A 23,149-nucleotide genomic window follows, 5' to 3' on the forward strand; every position below is an offset into this window, starting at 1 on the left:
GCCTCAGCCACAAGCCAACTTCAGGGGCCACAAGTAATGTGGGGTGGGGGGAAAACCCCATAGCACAAGTGAAAGTGCATGTGCAGAGCTTCTGCTGAGAGGGCTGGTTTGGTGAATCCCATTTGTGTGTGTTTGTTTGTGCACGCGCGCACACATACACACACACAAATGAGAGAGACTGATATAATGAAAATCAGTAGTAGTTGTTAGTGGTAATAGCACTTATTGCTTATCTGTCAGGGTGGGTTATAGAAGAAGAGTTTGGATTTGATATCCCGCTTTATCACTACCCGAAGGAGTCTCAAAGCAGCTAACATTCTCCTTTCCCTTCCTCCCCCACAACAAACACTCTGTGAGGTGAGTGAGGCTGAGAGACTTTAAGAAGTGTGACTAGCCCAAGGTCACCCAGCAGCTGCATGTGGAGGAGCGGAGACGTGAACCCGGTTCCCCAGATTACGAGTCTACCACTCTTAACCACTACACCACACTGGTTATAGCAATTTAAATGTACAATATCAAAAAAGAGTTTAATACAAATAAGAGGAAGAGGGAATCAAATGCTGCTGCTGTGTTACACAGTCCACAAACTCAGTGGTCAAGGTGCAGGAGTTTCTGTTCCACCAGGGACAGCCATCTCACGCAGAAAAAAGACCTGCCACAAACATTCATGCTCTGAGAGCAGTAATATTGGAAGGGAAATACCAGCAATCACACAACTGCAGGCCTTCTGCTGCTGCAGCACATTTTAAAATAGTGTTTGCTCTTTAATCTTCCATGACAATGTTGCCTTTTTTTTTTTTTTTACAACTATATCAGGTTTCCTGACGAAAAGGTCTATCTTCTTGCATTTTTTTGTAGTTTTAATTGTAACAGGGTTGGGGGGTGGGGGGCTTAAGCATGTACAGCTGAATATCCCTGGGCGCATGGTTTTGTTAAGCACATTTTAAGAGATGCGCATACTTTGCTACTATTATTTTGTAACTGTTATTTCGCTTGTGGTGATTTTTCTGAACCACAAAGGAGTAGTCGGCAAATATGACTTGCACTCCCCACCCCTCCCCACTTCCCAACACAAATCAAAGCCACATTGTTAAGTGAATTTAACTTTTTTTATTAAAAAAACCAACAACCTACCCCCCTCAATAGCAGGATTGGGGAGGGGGATTCAGCCAGAGACTCGGCAAGCCCTTTCCTAGCCGCAATATAATTGTCAATCTACCTTAGTGTCATCATAAGATTGCTGAGAATAAAGCACAGATGTACACAGATGGTGCTGGATACATAAATAAGTACGTGGAAGACTTTGTCATTCATTATAGCAGGCGTGTTGTTAAAAGCAGGTTATGTCAATGAGACAAAATGCTGGCCACATGTGGGGTTTCATAACACATTTATGAATTTATGTGGTGCCCCCTTAAGCAAGGGGAGATGGCATGGCAAGTACCCCCGCCAACCTCCATTGCTGGACCCCTGTGGAAATAATAACTGGATCGTAAACTTGAAATTAAAACAATGATGCAACCCTATGCATACTTCCTTAAAAGTTAAACCCACTTAAAAACAAAAACAAAAACACCAATAGGCTCTGCTTCTGAGAAATTGTGCCTAGGAGAACATTATTATTCTGAAATAAGTAATTCCTTTTTCCAAAATTCAGTGGGTAGGACAAAAACTCCCATACATCCATCGCACTTTGGTCTTTCTGTCCCAGTCCCTTCTCTCTCTCCCCCCCCCCCCCCGGATTATTATTATTATTATTTGTTAGAATAAATTTTTTTTGAAGATTTAAACAAAACATATTATCCAGAAACATAGCATCCTTAATTTCCCCCCCATTTTCCCTCCCTCCCACACAACCCCCCCCCCGACTTCCCTCAGTTCCAGTCTTTGGTTTCTCTGTGAATGCTGTTCTCTGCATGTTACAAAGTTGTATGAATCCTTAAACTATTTAACTGATTATTGTCAATAAAAAGTTTGTGAATGTTTATTCAAAACCTGCCAAGGAGACCAATTCACTTTGTTGCATCTTCAAATATTTTGTAAAGGGTTCCCATTCATCTTGAAAGTCACAGTTATCCTTGTCCCGTAGCTTATGTATCTCCCCGCATTATTTTTGCTATTGTTTCTGCCACTCTCAAAGTGCTCCGCAGATATTATTCAAGTTATTCTGTCTTTTGGGCAGGGATGGGGGCAATGGGCGAGGGCAAGAGAGATAACCCAACTCAGCAGTCTTCAGATGTACTGACTTAATTCGTTCATGAATTATGGTGACGATGACACCAAGTAATGATTTGCATGTAGGAAATGCTCGCCTGAGACAGAACTTCCCTGTCACCTGATATATCAAACGCAGTATGTTGCAAGAGAGGCTGTGCATGTATCCGGCTGTGAGTCATACTGATTGATGAATCAGCACAACTGCACAAGTCTTCACAGGTATCCACAGGGAGACCTGAATAGCCCTCCAGCTGAGCCTTTAATTGATGGCTGCTTTCGTAATCCAGGCTTCCTGTGGTGAGTCAGCAGCTTCTTACCAGCAAAAGCTATCCTTAGTTTGGGACAGGGATTCTCTGACTTCACACACACACACACACACACACACACACACACACACACAAGCATTTTAGCAAAGCATTGCGTGGTCTCTTGAAATTACAAATGCAGGAAAGCCCAGAGCTATTAAATACTTTGATCCAAGAGAGGATTCTGCATCTTTAAAGAAGATATTCAAGAAAGTGCTTTGGCAGCAGTAGTGAGAATCATAGAATCATAGAGTTGGAAGAGACCACAAGGGCCATCGAGTCCAACCCCCTGCCAAGCAGGGAACACCATCAGAGCACTCCTGACATGTGGTTGTCAAGCCTCTGCTTAAAGACCTCCAAAGAAGGAGACTCCACCACACTCCTTGGCAGCAAATTCCACTGTCGAACAGCTCTTACTGTCAGGAAGTTCTTCCTAATGTTTAGGTGGAATCTTCTTTCTTGTAGTTTGGAACCATTGCTCCGTGTCCGCTTCTCTGGAGCAGCAGAAAACAACCTTTCTCCCTCCTCTATGTGACATCCTTTTATATATTTGAACATGGCCATCATATCACCCCTTAACCTCCTCTTCTCCAGGCTAAACATGCCCAGCTCCCTTAGCCGTTCCTCATAAGGCATTGTTTCCAGGCCTTTGACCATTTTGGTTGCCCTCCTCTGGACATGTTCCAGTTTGACAGTGTCCTCCTTGAACTGTGGTGCCCAGAACTGGACACAGTACTCCAGGTGAGGTCTGACCAGAGCAGAATACAGTGGCACTATTACTTCCCTTGATCTAGATGCTATACTCCTATTGATGCAGCCCAGAATTGCATTGGCTTTTTTAGCTGCCGTGTCACACTGTTGGCTCATGTCAAGTTTGTGGTCAACCAAGACTCCTAGATCCTTTTCACATGTACTGCTCTCAAGCCAGGTGTCACCCATCTTGTATTTGTGCCTCTCATTTTTTTTGCCCAAGTGCAATACTTTACATTTCTCCCTGTTAAAATTCATTTTGTTTGTTTTGGCCCAGTTCTCTAATCTGTCAAGGTCGTTTTGAAGTGTGATCCTGTCCTCTGGGGTGTTAGCCACCCCTCCCAGTTTGGTGTCATCTGCAAATTTGATCAGGATGCCCTTGAGTCCATCATCCAAGTCGTTGATAAAGATGTTGAATAAGAACGGGCCCAAGACAGAACCCTGTGGCACCCCACTAGTCACTCTTCTCCAGGATGAAGAGGAACCATTGATGAGCACCCTTTGGGTTCAGTCAGTCAGCCAGTTACAAATCCACTGTGTGGTAGCATAGTCAAGACCGCATTTTACCAGCTTCTTTACAAGAATATCATGGGGCACCTTGTCAAATGCCTTGCTGAAATCAAGGTAGGCTACATCCACTGCGTTCCCTTCATCTACCAGGCTTGTAATTCTGTCAAAAAACGAAATCAGGTTAGTCTGACATGACTTATTTTTCAGAAATCCATGCTGACTATTGGTGATCACAGCATTCCTTTCTAGGTGCTCACAGACTGTTTGCTTAATGATCTGCTCCAGAATCTTCCCTGGTATTGATGTCAGACTGACTGGGCGGTAATTATTTGGGTCCTCTCTTTTCCCCTTTTTGAAAATAGGGACAACATTTGCCCTCCTCCAGTCTGCCGGGACTTCGCCTGTTCTCCAGGAATTCTCAAAGATGACTGCCAGTGGTTCTGAGATCACATCTGCCAGTTCTTTTAATACTCTTGGATGCAGTTCATCTGGCCCTGGAGACTTTAATACATCTAAACTAGCCAAGTATTCTTGTACTATCTCCTTAGTTATTCTGGGCTGTGTTTCCTCTGCTGAATCATTTGCTCCAAATTCTTCGGGTCGGGCATTGTTTTCTTTATCGGAGAAGACTGAGGCAAAGAAGGCATTGAGGAGTTCAGCCCTTTCTGTGCCCCGTTTGCAATTCACCATCTTCTCCTCTGAGTGACCCCACTGTTTCTTTGTTCTTCCTTTTGCTACGAACATACCCATAAAAGCCTTTTTTGTTGCTTTTAACCTCTCTAGCAAGCCTGAGTTCATTCTGTGCTTTAGCTTTTCTGACTTTGTGTCTACACGTGCTGGCTATTTGTTTGAATTCCTCTTTGGTGGTTTCCCCCCTTTTCCATTTTTTGTACACATCCTTTTTTAATCTTAACTCAGTTAAAAGTTCTTTAGATAGCCACCCTGGCTTCTTTAGGCACCTTCCATGTTTCCGTCTCATAGTGACTGGACCATGTCACATTCTGGCATGAGAGGTAGCTGTTCTTAGCATTCCCCACTTCTGAGCAGATGATGTTCTGGAGTCAGTTGTACTGAGTCTAGTGTCATTTGGATGTACTGGAGACTTCTAGTGTATTTGCAGGCTTTGCTCTATGTACAAATATACCCACAAAGTTCACACTGGAAGCAAATATACACTGCTTCATAAGGCAGCCAATTTTGGGAAAGCAACACACCTCTGTTGTGCTTAACTCAGGCTAGAAACTCACCTCCAGTACGTTTCCAAGCACAATTCAAAGTGTTGGTGCTGGCCTTTAAAGCCCTAAACGGCCTCGGTCCAGTATATCTGAAGGAGTGTCTCTACCCCCATCAATCTACCTGGACACTGAGATCCAGCGCCGAGGGCCTTCTCCCTCACTGCGAGAAGCTAAGTTTTTTTTAAAAAAATAAATTTTTTATTAATTTTCCAGCATATATCAAAACACAACACAACTGACAATACACAAACAAACAAACATACAAACACGTATAATTTCATAACCTCTTTTTCTTAAACCTTATTTCAACGACTTCCCCATACCTCCCTTTTCTGCATCCCTATTTTAAACTTTTCCAGCAACCCCTAATTTCAATTACTTATAATTCACTTTCTTTAATCCTTTTTATCTTACCCAATTATTTGTCACTGCAATTCTGTTTTACATTACCCATAACATTTTAGCACTCATTAATTTTACAACAGTTCTTAAGATAAGTTTTAAATTTCTTCTAATCTTCTTCCACCGTCTCTTTTCCTTGGTCACGGATTCTGCCAGTCATCTCAGCCAGTCCCATATAGTCTATGCGAGAAGCTAAGTTACAGGGAACCAGACAGAGGGCCTTCTCGGTAGTGGCACCCGCCCTGTGGAACGCCCTCCCACCAGATCAAAAAAGAGAACAACTACCAGACTTTTAGAAGACATCTGAAGGCAGCCCTGTTTATTTTAATGTTTGGTGCATTACTGTATTTTAATATTTTGTTGGAAGCTGCCCAGAGTGGCTGGGGAAGCCCAGCCAGATGGGCGGGGTATAAATATCATCATCATCATCTCCCTCTGCTGTAAATTCATCTCCCTCCTCCTCGGCCCAATTTTGTTCCCTTTGCTGTATCTTCTGATCCTCCACTCAGCTGGAGGTGTGTCATCTCTGATAGGAATCCTATTCCAAAATATGAAGGGAAACAACAACAAAAACTGTATACTGTACTGCTCTTCATCTAAAGAACTCAGGGCGGTTCACAGCATAAGAATACAAGATACATAATAAAAACAACAAAACAGTAACACCCTTAACCCCTTCCTACAAACACATTTAAAAGTACAGTATATATAGGATCCTCAGAAAGCACCTGCTGCTATAGCTCCAGCACTGATGAAGCATCAGCAAATTGCCACGGAGTATCAGGCAGCTGAATGAAGGAATGAACAGCCACAGCGCAAAACTCACAATTTAAGCAAAGCAATCAAGCAGGGGCATTTGCCACTCAATCCTACCCACATTCAGAAATCAGTCCCACTGACTTCAGTTGGTCTTTTCCCACAGATGACATGCTTTGGATTGCATCTTTAAGCGTTTGTTTCATTTAATCCATGTTTCTAACTGATGGGTCTGGTATTCTGCATCTGTATCACTCCACTCCCACCTCCAAAGTTATCTGGTTAGAGCTCCTCTCCCTACAAAATAAATCTTCTGGTACAGATCCGATTTAGAGCACCTGCTGCCTGCTGGCATCCCCAGGTAAGGCTGGGGATGCCAGCCTAGTCCTGGAGAGCTGTTGCCAATCAGTGTAGACAATACTGAACTAGACCATCGGTCTGACTCCATATTCTTGCGCTCCGGTGACTGAGCACTAATTGTTCCACTACTACTATGTGCTGATGAAGCTTTGATTTTGGAACTTTCAGCCTTTCCACTGGCCACATGGGATGCTTCTGAAATAGAGGGGTACTTCAAAACTGAATGGGAGGATTTGCAATTCAAGGAAAAGGAGAAGGGGAGAGAGAGAAAGCCCTGTTGGGCGGCAACCATACCCTTTGCCATGTCTCTAGTTGTTTTTTCAGTCACAGCCTGTGTAGTGATTGGTATGAGCATTGTTTAACGGTCTGTCCCTCTAGCCGAGCAAATTTTTGGATTCACTGGAGAATTTAGATGCAACACATACCTGATCAGTTCCCCTGGGTACCATTAAGCAGGGCTGAGGAAGACCTCTCTCATGGAACACTAGCAAGTTGATGCCAGTCAGTCCTAAGCTAGATGGATCCAACATAAAGGCAGATGCCCAAGTTCCTAGTTAACAGATTAATGTTTAGCTATTAGGATGCATTTGCCAGCTCCCCTTGCGTTCAGTTCTCAAGATGTACCTTTGAATTAAAAAAAAATTACAGCAGGCACTAATTCCAGTGTCCAGCTGCCACAAATCTTAAGCAACGTAGCCACTCTGCTGGAATCTGAACAGCAAAAATCATCACTGAATTATGAATATATATGAAGAGTCCACAGTCTTAATAGAAACCACAGAGCCAGCATAAAATCACTAGCAAAGTCTCTGGGAAAAGGGATGCCCCATGGGATAGCTGTAGGACGTTTGGCTACAAAAAACCTCATTCATTAGGTTTCCCTGTTCCCTTGCAGGAGCGCTAATGGAAAGAAACAGCTCTGAATCAATGCGGAGACCTTAAAAGAAAACAAAATAGGTGTGGCTCTGGAGGTGTAACCTGTGACTCAACATTACAGTCCAGAAAAGGGTGGAAAGCCTTGCAGCAAAATGCAAGCAAGAAACTTGCCAGCACACTGTATATGGTCATAAGGAAGTGTGTTGGTGGTTTTCCCATTACTGAGTTTAAGCAACTACTATAAGGTCACAGTTAGGAAATCAGAAGGTGGACCTGCTTATCTTACGTCTGCTAAAACTCTGAGCTCCACTACACTTTGCTGAAGAGACAGAATGAAAGTGTCATCTAAATAAATAAATCAGCCAACCAAACCAGCCTAGGATGCAATATGACCACCTAGGCCTGGATCCAAAGGACTACCGTAGTTCCACAGGGAGCCCATTTCTCAAACTGCAGCCATCTGGTGAACTTTGTTTCAATAGCAGCTTGACGCAAAATCGGGCCAATGCTTCTCAAATGGGAAAACTCCACTGGGGGTCATCAAGTTGATGTATGTTTAACAGTCTGGCTGAAGATTCTGCTTCTATAAAGGCTGGCTGACCGGTGGCCTCCTACAACTTGCTTAAGTACCACTCCCGTACATTTGACCATTAGCTATCCTTGTTGAGCCCAACAACAAGTGCAGTTCAACATTTTGAGGTCCACAGGTTAGCTGCCCCGTTCTATTACTGTAACATATTTGACCATTTCTGCCAAGTCTTACACAATAGGGTAGCGACCTAAGGATGTCTCTCTGCTCTGGCTTGCAACTAGGGCTCCATTGCTAGAGTTACCGTTTGACGCTACCAAGATAAAACACCTGAAACATCAGAGTCTCTGGAAATGCTGTGGTGTGGATTTAATGGTGAAAATGCTGGCAGACACTTCAGGGAAGGGGAACCTGTAGCCCTTGAGATGTGGTTGGCCTCCAACTCCCGTTAGAGCCAGCCAAGCAGCTAGGAATATGGGTCACGGGTTCTTTGGTATTTATCTAGAGCAGCCTTACATGACGTGGTGCCCCTCTGGTGTCTGGGACTAAAATCCCAGCAACTCTAACCATTAGCCACACTGAGTAAGGCTGATGGGATTCTAACCATGTCTGAAGGGCCAAAGGCTGAGAAGACCCAGAAGTTCCTGTGAGCATGACTGCACGCATGGAACGCTCTCACTGAAAAGCGGGCTGGGGAAGACAGTATTTTTTGGCACTTACCACCTTGCTCCTCTGCTGAAAAGCTGCTCTGGAATTTCAAAGGTGGTAGTACTGAGCATTATAGGAGAAAGGGGAAATTGACAAAAAAATCACCTTCCGCACTCTTCCTCTCAGGGGTGCCAACATGAAGAAAATATTGGAGGGACCCAGATAAGCCCCGCCCCACATAATCACATGACACGGCACACACACACCATTGGAATGGCAATGCCCATCAACTTTGGGGGCCCCCAGCCCCCTCAAATCTAGATGAGGCCTCTAATGGACACACAAAGACCCACTTTTACTGTGACTTCTACAAAGATTTGCTAAATTTCACCAAGTTATTAGGGTCCAAAGTCAGACAGTTAAAATACTGCTAAGTGGCTCTTCTAGCAAATGGAAAACTGTAGAGGTGATTAAAAATTCCACAATTTTAACTGATTAAATCCAGGAAAAAAATACTGATAGAAACTTTCTTTGGAGACCTGCTAAACCCAGAAATGAAAGTAGCAATTTTAGTCGAGTGTGTAACCCAAGGCTTTTTGATAAGAATCAAAACATAAGACCAAGCATATTGCATAAAGTTATTCACACATTTTCATTTTGTTGTTTTCTTTACAGCATATTACAAGTGAACATTACATTATTCAATATGAACTAAGAGCAGCCTAGAGGCAGAACAGACCTAAACAGACTAGGAAAAATGTTCCATAACCAAATCTACATTGGGAAGAGACTGTAGTGGGAAGAACATCCTCAAACCAAGAAAGCTTATTATTTGGGAAAGTATGCTTGGTTTCCTACACTACTTCTGCAGAAATATACAACTGATTAGAGAAAGTATTGGTCAGATTAACAGAAGATAAAATATTAGAGTATAACTATGCCACTTAGGCCAGCCAACAGGTTACAGAACAGATTTGAAATGTACCAAAGAATACTGAATTATTGTTTGAAGACTGTTTAAGACAAATGGAAGAAATTTTAACTTGATAGACTAGATAGCACCTCCCCTCACATGAACCACCATATCCAACGGCAAACTCCCTGGAAAGATTAGTAGTTTCCTGTATCTACTGGGAAAATGTTCCATAACTGTCATTAAACTTAAATTCAAAAGTTAAATATAGGGAAAGGAGGAAACTACTATATAAATTCAAATTGTGAGAGATACTTGAGTTATTTTAAGGTGTAAGTAACTGTTGAGCAGTTGTGTTAAATTATCAACATACTAAATTTTGTTGCAAGCAAATGTCTGTACGCTGTGATTGTATTTTTAATAAAAATGAGCATTTTGTAAATGAGATGACATGTTGCTCTCCTATCTTCTCTCTAGGCCTCTCCACAAAAGGTTTCAATGCAATCTATAGTCAAATCACTACTTCCAGCAGCTTTGAGACAAAGCACCTATGTTATGACATCAAAATGAAGTGTTTACACAAAATACTGACTTGAACAAAATACAAAGCACTTTATCTTTCTGAAACTGAATATACAAAGTAAGCTTCTTTCCAAAATATTTTCATAGGCAAAGGATTAAAAAGGATTTTAATTATACACATATGGTCACAATTCTGCCTTAAAAAGGAAACTGGGAAATGTACATAAGGCCGCTTGTAAATGTACAGCTTTTATCTTACTGTTACAGTGTCTTGTTCAGAGAAAAATTGACAGTATCATACATATTTGCTTTAGGATGAAGTAAGCTGTCCAAAAATACAGTACTCTTCTGTACAAAAACAAATCGTGCCACATTTAAGATGGAAGAAGCACTGGTTTGTGTGGTCAGTATTTCAGTCCATTAATTTGCCTTTATTCTCATTAATGTTTAAACTGATTAAGTTCCCCAAATATCCATATTAACAGAACAACTATGTTAAACAAAAACATTTCCTCATAATAGATAAAAGAAAGCTGGTTCGTAGTTCTGAAACCATATAAAGATAGAATCTTTTAAAAAATCAGTCTTGATTTGCTGAAATAAATTTACATTATACAACACTATGTCAGGGCAAAAAAGGGACAGGGGTATGAATATACACTAAAATGCAAATTTTCTTCCCAAAAGGGGTAAAACAAATTACATTTACAGCATGGAGGTTTACAAATGTACATCTGTACAACCAAAGTAAGCGTCACTACTCAATTAGCAAGGCTTGTAAAACATTGAAAACAAGAAATCTGCTTACAAACGGTAAACTTACATCTATTAACTATACTTATATAATGCTTATATTTATAAGGAAGCAAAAAGTTATTTGAATATTTAATCATGCTTTAGATGTTGAGCTATCAAAGTCTCAGTAGGCCTTTCCTCCACCATTAACTGCCTACCGTTTGCAGCTACCTGTGAGAACACAAAGCCTATCAACACTTTCAAATCCTGTATATGCAAAGCAAAGCACACACCTTATGCCCACTGACTGCCTATTATTTTAATGCAGGTTTACTCTTTTCCCAGACAGTACGTTGCTGGACCAAAGTACCACCTTGATTTTTATTCCCCTATCTTGCACATCAATTAAATATTTAAGTATATACATGGCTTTTATAACACCGCTAGAGAAAAGGGCACATTACATTAAAAGAAAAAGAAAAATTGTTTCCAAAGTAAAAAGGTAGAAACTATTCCTCAATGTTCACATTTTATCATTCCTTACTGGTATTCTTCAGTGCCCTGATTGCTATTTGGATTATAAAATTGTGAACCACCAAAATACAGAACTTAACTTTCTGCAACATGTTAAATAATAATTATGCAATCATCTATTTTCATCTGTTATAAAAAAAGGATTCCGCACAAAGGGGTGGGGGGAGAAATTAAACTAATTTCTATATACAACTATATAAACATGTGCTGTGATGTTGGGGAGACCTACCAGATTGTGAGCCAGTATATTAAAAGAATACTGTACTTTTTTCCCTTTAAAAACTATTTTATTCAATGACTTTACAAGGTAAAAATTTACAAAATGTGAGAGCTATTCGGATAGTTACATCATTTACAGGCATTCTGTGCTTTGTGAGCCACACAATCTGATAGGTCTCTGATAAGAAATGGCAATATGTTGCAATTCATTCCCCAAAAATATACACATGAATAAAATTTTTTACAAATGCATGAAGAGTCAATAAATAGGGTTTTTTTATATTAAAAAAATCACAACGTTTTGAGTTAAGTTGTATGTTTTGATAATTCACAATAAAATTCATCTTCAAGATTTTCCGAATGTGTCCTTAAAGCATTCCATTAGGTGGCCCTCCAACTGGGCCCAGGTCAGCACTGTTCTTCAGGTAATACTTTTCCAGCTTGGCAAGGATATGTTTGCCGTAGGTGTATTTGCGCAGGGTGGTAATATGGGGGCGAATCTGCAATAAGAAAATCCAGGTTTTAGTCAAAACATTCCTATCATGAAGAGAGCAGATGATAAACTGAAGCAGAATATTCAAGACATCTTTGTTAGTTTTACGTTAATGTTTATGAACTCCGAGATCAATGATAAAATCTTCAGAGACAAATAATATTTAAGATGAACCCAAGTGAGGACCAGGCGTAAGAAAAATTACAGTGGTACCTTGGTTCCCTAACAGCTTATTTGTCAAACAAATCGGCTCCTGAATGCCACAAACTCGGAAATAAGTGTTCCGGTTTGTGAACGTTTTTCGGAAACCGAACGTCTGCTGCAGGAAGCTCCTGCAGACAATCGGAAGCCGTGCCTTGGTTGTCGAATGGACTCCCAGAATGAATTAAGTTTGAGAACCAAGGTACCACTTGTACTACGTTTTGATCCACTGCTTCCTAGCAAGGAACTCTTCTACTGGGGCAGATATGTCTTCCTTTAAGCCTTCCCTTCACAAGAGTTCACAGACAATGATGTTCACATCCAAGCTAGTGGTTTGCTTCTCCGAACAAACAAGAGGTAAGCCAAGAACAAAATTTGGCTTCTGAATATGGTTTGTTTGGAGAGGAGGAATGAACCCAGGTTCAGGCATCACAACAAGCCACATTGTGGAATGTTTCTGGGCAGTGCAAGAGCAGCACCTTGCAGACCAGGATTCAAATCCCCACTCAGCACTGAAGCTCAATGGTTTGGGTCAGCAACTCACTCTCAGCCTAACCGACCTCACTGTGAGGCTAAAATGGGAGAACCACGTATTACATATAACCAGTGTTGTTGTTTTTCTTTAAAAATGTTTAGGGGTACTCTCATTTTCCTACTCATATTGAAATAATGCCCCTCCATGAGGCCAAACTTAGATTCACAAAATGTTTAGGGGTATGCATACCCCCAGAAAAAGCACTGCATATAAGTAATAAATAAAGCATGGAAAGAGTGAAGTAGGCATTACACACAAGCATGCTGCTTGTTCACATTTAGCTATCGTTTATTTTTAACTATAGTTCAACATTATTTGCAACCAGGTGTGTATCTACTGTCTAGTAAAAAAGCATGGTTACTGTTGAATCATAGAGATGGAAGAACACCTGGGGATCTTCTCGTTCCTGCAATGCAGGAATATGCAGCTGCCCCATACGAGGATCAAACCTGCAAACTTGGCATTATCAGCACCACGTTCCAACCAACAGAGCTATCCAGGTTGAATAAATTATCATTTCCATCCATATTTATGTGAACCTGAGCCTCTTGGGCTTGCTGATCAGAAGGGTGGTGGTTCGAAACCGCACGACGGGGTGAGCTCCCGTTGCCCTGTCCCAGCTCCTGCCAGCCTAGGAGTTCAAAATCATACCAATGCGAATAGATAAATAGGTACTGCTGCAGCAGGAAGGTAAACAGCATTTCCGTGCGCTCTGGTTTCCGTCATGGTGTCCTGTTCCACCAGGAGTGGTTTAGTCATGCTGGCCACATGACCCGGAAAGCTGTCTGCGAACAAATGCTGACTGTCTCAGCCTGAAGTGAGATGAGTGCCGCACCCATAGTTATGTTTGACTGGATTTAACCATCCAGGGGTCCTTAACCTTTACCTTTTTCATATGAACAACACAAATTTTAAAGAACCTATTTGAAATTAGTATCATTAACTTTCATCCTATTTTCAATTATGCTGCTTACAAAATGAGGAATTAAAACATGGAGTTATTGGGTTGTGGGGGAGAGAGAGAAACTGTCAGACACAAAAGCATGCAAGAGTCATCCAAAGTTTGCAAAAGCTGGGAAATAATTTTTAAATTAAGAGTTCTTTCAAAGTCTGGAGCAGATATGCACAATTACCTTGTGCATTATAATCTTTCGCTGAGCCGGTTCAGCCATGTCAATCATCTTCTGAACAACGTAGTTTGCATATTGGTCCTTCATCATGGTGTATAAGGCACTGTGAGGACCGTCATTCTGGCAACACACCTCATCAATAAGTAAAGCTCTTTCCGCACGAGATGCGTGAGTGACACATTTTTCTACCACATTGCTGAAAAAGATTACGGAACAGAATACAGGAAAGATTACAGAATGGAATAGAATAAAGAATAGATAAAGAGACAAATTAGATCCAGCTAAATACATTACTAAGCAGATTAAACGCTACACATTGAAATGAAATACATGGCACTTAAACTATGAGACAACACAACATTACTGTATTGTGCTAATCTATCCCTGTGGCCTCTCCCGTACATTAACCTCTGAGGTGCAGATTCTGCTGAAATGACTCCTCCTTGTGTCAGAAGAGGTAACATTGCATGCTCGTATCCCTCAGAGAGAAGTACAACTGCTCCCCACGGCGGTGTTGCCCACTTTTTAGGAAAGGCGATGCTTGCAAAGGGAGGAATCCCAGCTTGGGTTCCTATCACGTGGCCCAAGTCTTTTGAGTTATCCCGTGGAACACATAGGAGTAGCAACGGCTAAACTGACCCTATTATATTTCAGGTCTGGGTTTGGTCGGTGCCTTAAAGGGGTGACTGCCTTAGGTTCCAAGATGAAAGAAAGGCAGATATAAAGGCACAGAAAGGAATAACAAAGCAGTCACTCACTGCCCAATATTAAACAGCAATTAGTAATTTACTGTTAACTATACCTGGCAAATTTATGCTGACTCAGAGTTAGAACCTTCCCTCTGATTTCAGACACAATTTTACTCTTGTCTTCAGGACGTCCATGTTCCAGCACATGTTGAATAACATAGTTCCCATATTGATCCTGAAAGTAACACACTTAAGTTGTCTCAAGCATATACATTAGTTTAGCATTTTTTAACGCACCCAAAAAACCTAAGTTGAAGAGGAGACCACTGTTACATACCCATGTTTTGGAACTGTAGCATTTAAAGTTCTATAGGGAAACTGATAATGCCCAACAGATACTACACCAAAAATCTAATAAATGAAAAGGTTGACATGATCTTTTTTTAAAGAATTTATTTCCAATATACCCAAACTCTGATTAATATTTGCTAATAAAAATACAGCAACACAATATATTTTGTGCTCCCCAGAATATTTCAGTGTACACCAACCTGCACAAGCTGTTCTGTGTGCTGATGCAGTTCTTCTAAAATGGGAAGTGTCTGTTCGGCGGTGCAGTGCTCCAGAATACGTTGAATTACTCTGCAGCCATAAGGATGAGTTGAAAGCACAAACACCTTAAAACGACAGGATTATAATTATTAACACATACTGCATTAAATCTGCTCTATTCCAGATGAAGATGCCTCAGGTGTTCAAAAGGAGAAATTCCCATCTTTAATTACACCACATTATTGAAAAACATTCGATGTAAACATGGTTTTTGGAAGGAGGGAAAACAAGCGACTTTTACTTTTTAATATATTGTGTAACACTGAACACAGATATTTGTGCATTTCCCCTTTGGCAAGAAATTACACCGCACCTATAGGAAAATTCTGATCCCCTGTTGCACAAGACAGAAACTTTTTCTTCACATCCCATTACAGAGTTTAGTATGTGAAGGGCTCTGTATTCTAAAGACCACTGCAGTGGGGTAGGACAGTTGAAAAAAATTCACATCTGGGAACCAATGTGCCCTTTGGTTTCAGGTAGTACAAGGGTAGACGAGTCTAAGAAGCCAGGGACACAAATTTTCATGGCCCTCTATCAGCTATGGTGGCTCATTTACCAGAAGTAATGTATTTAGTGTTAACTCTGGAAGTGTAGTAGTAGTAGTAGTAGTAGTAGTAGTAGTAGTAGTAATAATAATGATTAGTAGTATTAATTCATTCATTCATTCATTCCCCAGCCACTCTGGGCAGCTCCCAACAGATTATTATTATTATTATTATTATTATTATTATTAATGTGTACACTCAGTTCTGACCAAACTAAGCCTCCTAGAGCACAACATCCACCAGGAGGCTTAGTTTGGTTAGAATCGAGTGTACATTTCCCGAGTTAATGCCAAATACATTACTATTTAGGTTAGACGGTTGTGTCCCAGGCTTTTTATACTTCTCTAGCCATGTACAATCGGAAACCGAAGGGGTGCATTGGTTGCCAGATGCCAAATATATTGGCATTATTTAAAGCTCTCCGACCCCGCTACTGAAAAATAACCAGGAGTCTTCATGAAGCAAAGCCACTTATCTAAACTGAGATTCTGTATGACAGGGAAGCTCTTCCCTGTTCAGAACCAACCTGGCAGGGCAGAGCAATGCATGCAGAGACTCCAAAGCACATGCCACTCTCATCATACATAGGTAAGCAAACTTTTCCTTCTTTGGTGACTTGCTACAGAGAAAAAAAGGGTGTGTGTGACTAGCAAGCTTTTCTTATGGAGAACAGTATACTGCAACCCCAAGAAGCAGCATACATCCCAGGCTGTGTGTGCTTCCTGATGCCAGTAACCAAAGACCCAAAGGCAGCAAGGGACATAGAGAGCTTCTCGCCCTCATCTGCCTGCCACCCCGCTCATTTGCACTGCCGTGGTAAGCACAGAGCCTGCCAGTGGATGCATGCAACCATATCCTTGTAGCTGATGAAGTTGGTGACCAACCAGAACTTCTGAATATAGGTGGGCCATGCTCCCTCTGAGCAGAGAGGCCTGTGCAGGGCTGGCCCACCCATGAGGCCAGGTAAAGCAACTGCCTCAGGCGGCACGATCCACAGGGCAACAGATCCCGATATAGATCTTTATCCCCCTTTTACTCCTCACATCAATCTTCACTCCCCGTCTCTTCCCTGGCAGAGAGGGGGAAGCCATTTTGCGGTTCGCCTCAGGTGGCAAAATGTCTTGGCTTGGCCCTGCGTGGCAAATTAAGGGTTGCATCCGACCCTGTGTGCACAGAGTTCTGCTCACATGGTGGAGCTTCCCTTCCTTGGCCTGCTGCAGAGGGTCTTCTAACCCCCCTGGATCAGATTTTGAGGGTTCGGAGGGGAGGGTTTCATGGGAAATAATGTTCCATTGCACCAGCAGAACAACAGCACTGGATAGGACCCTAAACAAATGAGACACACTTAGGAAGACTATATTTGCAACAGCGCGCTAACCAATGTTATCTGAAAAGCTGTGATTATGGATAGTAACCATTCAGTTAAAGAACGTAAATATAAAAAAACTAATTACCTGTCCTTTGAAAGCATCAATAATAAATTGGAGTGACTGGGGCTGGACACATTCTATACATTTTTGTACCACGTGGTTTCCATTTTGATCCTTCACGCATTTCAGGACGTGCCCATCGAGCTCCTTCACCATTTCATTCTACAGAGGAATAATTTGGCATTACCAGGTTACACAGGTCCATAACAGGTCACTTTCCCCGCAATTGTGCATTTCCCAATTATGATTTAACAAGAATAGTGCCTTCTATAAAGAATCAGACTACTATATTGTTACAAGCACATTTCCCAGCAAAGCAAAACAGGAAAATTTTTACATTTGTGGGGTTTTTTGTAATGGAATACAAAAATATTCTTCTAACTTACAATTACCTGCTGGTCAGGTGAGATAGACTCGAGGGCTTTCTGAATTACACGGCAACCGTACATCTGCAGAGCTAATGGAAGAACATGCCCACGAATGCGCGTAGCAAGGGCTAACTTCTGGTCTATGCTTCCAAACTACGAGAGAAGGGAAGGCACTGTTAACAAAAACCAAGCACACTTCTCTGCGTGTTACTATGAAAGTCATCTCACGCCACTATAAGAAATTTTAATCGCCTATCAGTGGATTATTCAAACCTGTGGAAAGCTGGAAAGAAAAGCATGTGAGCAGCCTTCAACACCACAAACACGGGAGTTGGAATATAGTCTAGGTTTTCCCCCCATCTGAACAAACTCAGAGATTAAAAACCTTTGAACAGCTTCCTTTACATACTTACCTCAAAGAATTTCTGTATGACATAGTTGCCAAACACATCTGTCATCAGCTGATATGCTGCTTGCAGAATCTCACTAAATACCATTTGACGTTCAGCTGGAGTGGCTCTTTCTAATTTCTGCTGTATAAATCTGTAAGCACCAGAATTGTACATAAGTAAAAACCTCAAGTTGAATAGAAGTCGAATAACTAGAGCAAAGTAGTAAAAAAACAACAACTGAAAATAACGTAAGAATAAGAGTAAGAATTTTATTATTTATACCCCGCCCATCTGGCTGAGTTGCCCCAGCCACTCTGGGCGGCTCCCAATCAAGTGTTAAGAACAATACAGCATTAAATATTAAAAACTTCCCTAAACAGGGCTGCCTTCAGATTTCTTTTAAAAATAGGATAGCTGCTTATTTCCTTGACATCTGATGGGAGGGCGTTCCACAGGGCGGGTGCCACTACCGAGAAGGCCCTCTGTCTGGTTCCCTGCAAGCTCACTTCTCGCAGTGAGGGAACAGTCAGAAGGCCCTCGGCGTTGGGTCTCAGTGTCCGGGCTGAATGATGGGGGTGGAGATGCTCCTTCAGGTATACAGGACAGAGGCCATTTAGGGCTTTAAAGGTCAGCACCAACACTTTGAATTGTGCTTGGAAGCGTACTGGGAGCCAATGAAGATCTCTCAGGACCGGTGTTATATGGTCCCGGCGGCCACTCCCAGTCACCAGTTTAGCTGCCGCATTCTGGATTAATTGCAGTTTCTGGGTCACCTTCAAAGGTAGCCCCACGTAGAGCGCATTGCAGTAGTCCAAGCGGGAGATAACTAGAGCATGCACTACTCTGGCGAGACAGTCCGCGGGCAGGTAGGGTCTCAGCCTGCGAGCCAGATGGAGCTGATAGACAGCCACCCTGGACACAGAATTAACCTGCACCTCCATGGACAGCTGTGAGTCCAAAATGACTCCCAGGATGTGCACCTGGTCCTTCAGGGGCACAGTTACCCCATTCAGGACCAGGGAGTCCCCCACACCTGCCCACCCCCGTCCCCCCAAAACAGTACTTCTGTCTTGTCAGGATTCAACCTCAATCTGTTAGCCACCATCCAGACTCCAACCGCCTCCAGGCACCTTACAGGATCTTCACCACCTTCACTTGTTCCGATTTAAAAGAGAGGTAGAGCTGGGTGTCATCTGCATACTAATGAACACCCAGCCCAAACCCCCTGATGATCTCTCCCAGCAGCTTCATATAGATATTAAAAAGCATGGGGGAGAGGACGGAACCCTGAGGGACACAAGTGAGAGCCCAGGGGTCTGAACACTCATCCCCCAACACCACTTTCTGGACACGGCCCAGGAGAAAGGAGCGGAACCACTGTATAACAGTGCCCCCAGCTCCCAGCCCCTCTAGACAGTCCAGAAGGATGTTATGGACGATGGTGTCAAAGGCCGTTGAGAGATCCAGCAGAACTAGGAAACAGCTCTCACCTTTGTCCCTAGCCCGCTAGAGATCATCGACCAGCGCAACCAAGGCAGTTTCAGGCCCATGGTGAGGTCTGAATACCGATTGGAAGGGATCCAATAGTATCAAATATCCTCCAGGATATTTGGTTTCTTTACAAGTTTATGAAATTTTAGTTAAATTGTAATTGGTAAGCTACTGTGGCATAGTCCTAGAAGAGATTACTGTAAATTAATATCTCCATTATTTATTATGACTACACTAGGATGAAATCGTCAACTTCAGTGGAATGAAATCCATGTAAATTGCTTGTGATTCATTACTGAGAATGAAGATTTCTCTCATGTTAGCCTTTTTTTTTTTTTAGAAGACGGGCTTGAAAGCCAGATGGCCACGCCTGCTTACTCCTAAAGTAACTATGCACTGTCTGAAAAGGCCCATTAAGAAGGAAGCTCTAGCTCTTTTCACGTTGAGAATTAAAATGACAAAAATACCATGTGTTTCCCCACAAGACCCAATTAAAGGGAATGTTTATCATTGTAGGTGTTCTCCAAACTCATTAGTATAAGTTACAAATACTAACCTAGAGCCATGCTGGTCCCGTGAAAACTCAACTATGTGTCCAACTAGGTCTCTTAGTTGAAGATTAGGGAAGCGATTATTTCGGAAATCTTCCAGTAACCTACTACGTCCAGAAGGCATAATGTCAGACCGACTGTAACGGAGGCGCGAAGGAGGAAACAATTGGCTGCTGGAGCTAAAAAGACTGGAGGTGTTTGCTGCACTGCGATACTTTGCTTCTGCTCCAGGGGCTGCAGAGATATAGCGACCACTACCGTTGGTCAGTCCTCCTACAATGAAGCAGCCGCGTTAGTAAGAAGTCTTAATTATGCCGTAAATACTAAGAATATAAATTGTACAAGAAATCAGGAAGACTAGAATAATGAGCGTCTTCTTGCACTTCATTTTCATTAAATTTCGAGTAAAGTAGTTTCTACCACTAGAAAGGAACGAGCAAATCTTTTTTAAAAAAGAAATATAGTAATAATAATAAAGGTGAAGCAGCAATAAAATTGAGACAGCTCCAACATAAAACAAGAACCCCACAACTAGCTTTCGGACACCAGTGCACTTTGCACAAAAGAAAACTTGAACTTTCAACAATGGGCAACTAGTATACACGCTATGTCAACCACAGGAACTAAAGCGAATCATCAGCTACTCTTTCCGGACTCTCACACTTGGCACGCTAAGTTGTATCAATTGAAATCATACTGATTTAAATCATACACTGATTTAAATGAGTATGACTAATCTAACTTCAGTGATTTCAGTGGGTCTGTTCTATGATATAAATCAAAGCAACCCGCTATGTAAATAGTGGAAGACCTTCACACTTTGTCTCTTAAGGAATTAACGTGAAAGTTCAGTAGGCCAGCTTCTTAATATGCCATCAATGTTTGTATAGAAAAAGAATCTAGAAGTCTGATTTTCAGAGGTTTTCCGAAGAGATACTCAAAGCCCTGCCTTGACTGCTTTGTTATCGCTTCTCCCAAAACAGCCACATCGCTCGCGCCTCTACAAAGCACAAGATCAACTGCTACTAAGACAACATCAAAATTGGAAGCTTTTGCAAAGAAGACATCTTAAGCCACATTGATTAGCCAGCACTGACCATGCCAATTTGGTTCATGTTATTTAAGCACTAGTCTAGAGACTTACAGATAGTCTACAGCAAACATTTGCTGATATTACTAGCATGGAACCAGCCCTGTGAGGTAACAGAGGGGAGGCCAATCCAGCATTCACTGTGTGGGATGTGAAAGTAAAGTATGGAAAACTTGTCATCCACACATAAATTATTTTGGTTTGGAATCTTTGGTGCAAATATGGGGGGGGATCAGGGGGGTGAGTAATTAATTTAAATAAAATACGGATCATATTAAACATACAAGTCTAACCAGCACAGCTTAATTTAGCTGATCACTTAGGAAAGGTAATAGAACATTTTCAAGCTGACACTGGGATAGAGCCACAGTCTGTATATGAGTTGAAGACCACTCATGCAACTGGTATTTCCTCTTAGCCTGTGTCTCCACAAAGTCTCTCTGGAGGGCTGGGAGTCCTCCTGAACAGCATGAGCTGTGGCTACAATAAAAAGATTGGTTGCATGAGCTGTCTTCTGCTTGTGCAACCTTTGGATTCAATCAACTGCTTTTTTTTAAAAAAACCCCCAAACCTATAGTTACATTCTCAATACAGCAAACTTACTGCACGCTTACTAGACCCAAGTAATGGCAGTGATTTAGCAAAAGACCCCCCCCCCCCAATTGATCAGTTTAAGAAAATAGCTCATGCTGAATTATTTCCCCCCAGGAATAGGAGTGAGGAACCTGGATGTGGTCTCCCAGACCTCTACTTGACACTCAGAACTTTCTCCAGACCATTTTTCGTCAATGGCCCCTGATTCACACCCTCCTTGGGAGTTTTTGCCTGTCCGGAACGTGCCCTGGACAACACCTCTGGCTTGCCCAGGTGGAGGTCAATGGTTGGTGCTAGGGCTGGGCGATATATATCAATATATCACCCAAAACTGGTTTAAAGTCCATAGCATGATATCGGTTTTTAGCAAATCTGAAGAAAGCCAGTGAGATAGATAGTGATACACACAGTAGCTTAGAATGTACATATTGAACAAGTACTGCTCACAGCGAAAGGCCAGCACAAAGATTTAGTAGCTTGACTACTATGTTAGTTACAAGATGGGGGTAGGGTCCAGAGAGCCCATTGTGGAAACAGATTGCCCCTTTTTGCTACGTCCCATGTTACTGCAGAGGGGCCAGCAAATTCCCTGGCACAGTTCATAGGAAGAAACACAGGCTGCAGTAGCAAAGAGGCAGTGGGGGAAAGTCTCTTCTGTAAGCAACAGTTTCTTGGATCCCACTCATTGGACTTCACTTATATGAGCTACTCAAATGACCAGATATCTTTAACCATTGCTTTTATATAGATTTTACAAACAGCCCCCGTTTTCAGAGACATAGTGACAGGCAAGTTATGCACAGGTAAAACACAGACACATCAGTTTTGCATTTCTTAAACATCCACAGAAGAGGAAAGGACAGAATAGTAGTGAAGCAGCCTGATGTGTTAAGAATAGAACCTGACGTTTCCTTCTGCCCTCTTTTCTGAAGGTACAGAGAAATAAAAATGACCAGTCCTTGTCCTGGAAGTCAGCCTGCATGAAGAGGAAACTTACTTTGCAGTGTTATTAATATGGACACCTGAAGACTAAATGTTGATTTAAATCTGGGAATACAGGCACTAGGTTCAATGCAGTAACAAGGTGAAAGCCACCAGGTGGCAGCAAAGTTAGCTTAATAATCAAGTGAAAAGAATTAGGTACCATTTCCTGTAATTTAAGTGCACAGACTCCAAAGTCTGTATTATTGATCTGCATAAAAATTCTTATTCATAAGAAGAATTTAGTTTGCACCCACTTTGTGGTGTTATTAGCGCACACAATCAAGGCATAACAAATGAGGAATATCTTGCACACGATTTGTTTTTGTTTGTTTTTTAAACAAAAGCCCATGAATTTAAATCATAACATTTTTCCATTTTAATTTACTTGATAGCCAAAGTTACTAAATATAAATGTGTGATCAGATTTGCATTTAGCATGTGATCCTTCAGGCTATGAACAAGTTGACTTACTAATCTTATTTGGAAAATAGTCCCTGGAAACAATTTTTTCTTTTAGTTATTTAGCAGGT

The 23,149-nt window shown here is 41.8% G+C and overlaps 1 protein-coding gene across 43 annotated transcripts in view; it reads right to left on the bottom strand.

The window, feature by feature from the left end:
* Positions 1 to 9,216: 9,216 nt before the first annotated feature.
* PUM2 (pumilio RNA binding family member 2) overlaps positions 9,217 to 23,149 on the bottom strand; it is a 59,813-nt gene continuing 45,880 nt past the window's right edge. For 23 of the 43 annotated variants that reach the window (XM_083607116.1, XM_083607125.1, XM_083607122.1 and 20 more), the window contains 8 exons: positions 19,957 to 20,224; positions 17,931 to 18,060; positions 17,542 to 17,670; positions 17,174 to 17,311; positions 15,111 to 15,236; positions 14,673 to 14,794; positions 13,874 to 14,066; positions 9,217 to 12,011 (listed from right to left, as the gene is read on the bottom strand). In XM_083607116.1, coding sequence (XP_083463242.1) covers positions 11,880 to 12,011; positions 13,874 to 14,066; positions 14,673 to 14,794; positions 15,111 to 15,236; positions 17,174 to 17,311; positions 17,542 to 17,670; positions 17,931 to 18,060; positions 19,957 to 20,224 — 1,238 coding nt within the window. In that variant the 3' untranslated portion in view covers positions 9,217 to 11,879. Of the gene's footprint in view, positions 12,012 to 13,873; positions 14,067 to 14,672; positions 14,795 to 15,110; positions 15,237 to 17,173; positions 17,312 to 17,535; positions 17,671 to 17,930; positions 18,061 to 19,956; positions 20,225 to 23,149 lie in introns of all 43 variants that reach the window. The other 20 variants (XM_083607120.1, XM_083607115.1, XM_083607119.1 and 17 more) reach the window with 1 other exon arrangement.

The sequence above is a fragment of the Podarcis filfolensis genome, assembly GCF_964270895.1.
Source record: "Podarcis filfolensis genome assembly, chromosome: 3".
NCBI classification, from domain to species: Eukaryota; Metazoa; Chordata; class Lepidosauria; order Squamata; family Lacertidae; genus Podarcis; species Podarcis filfolensis.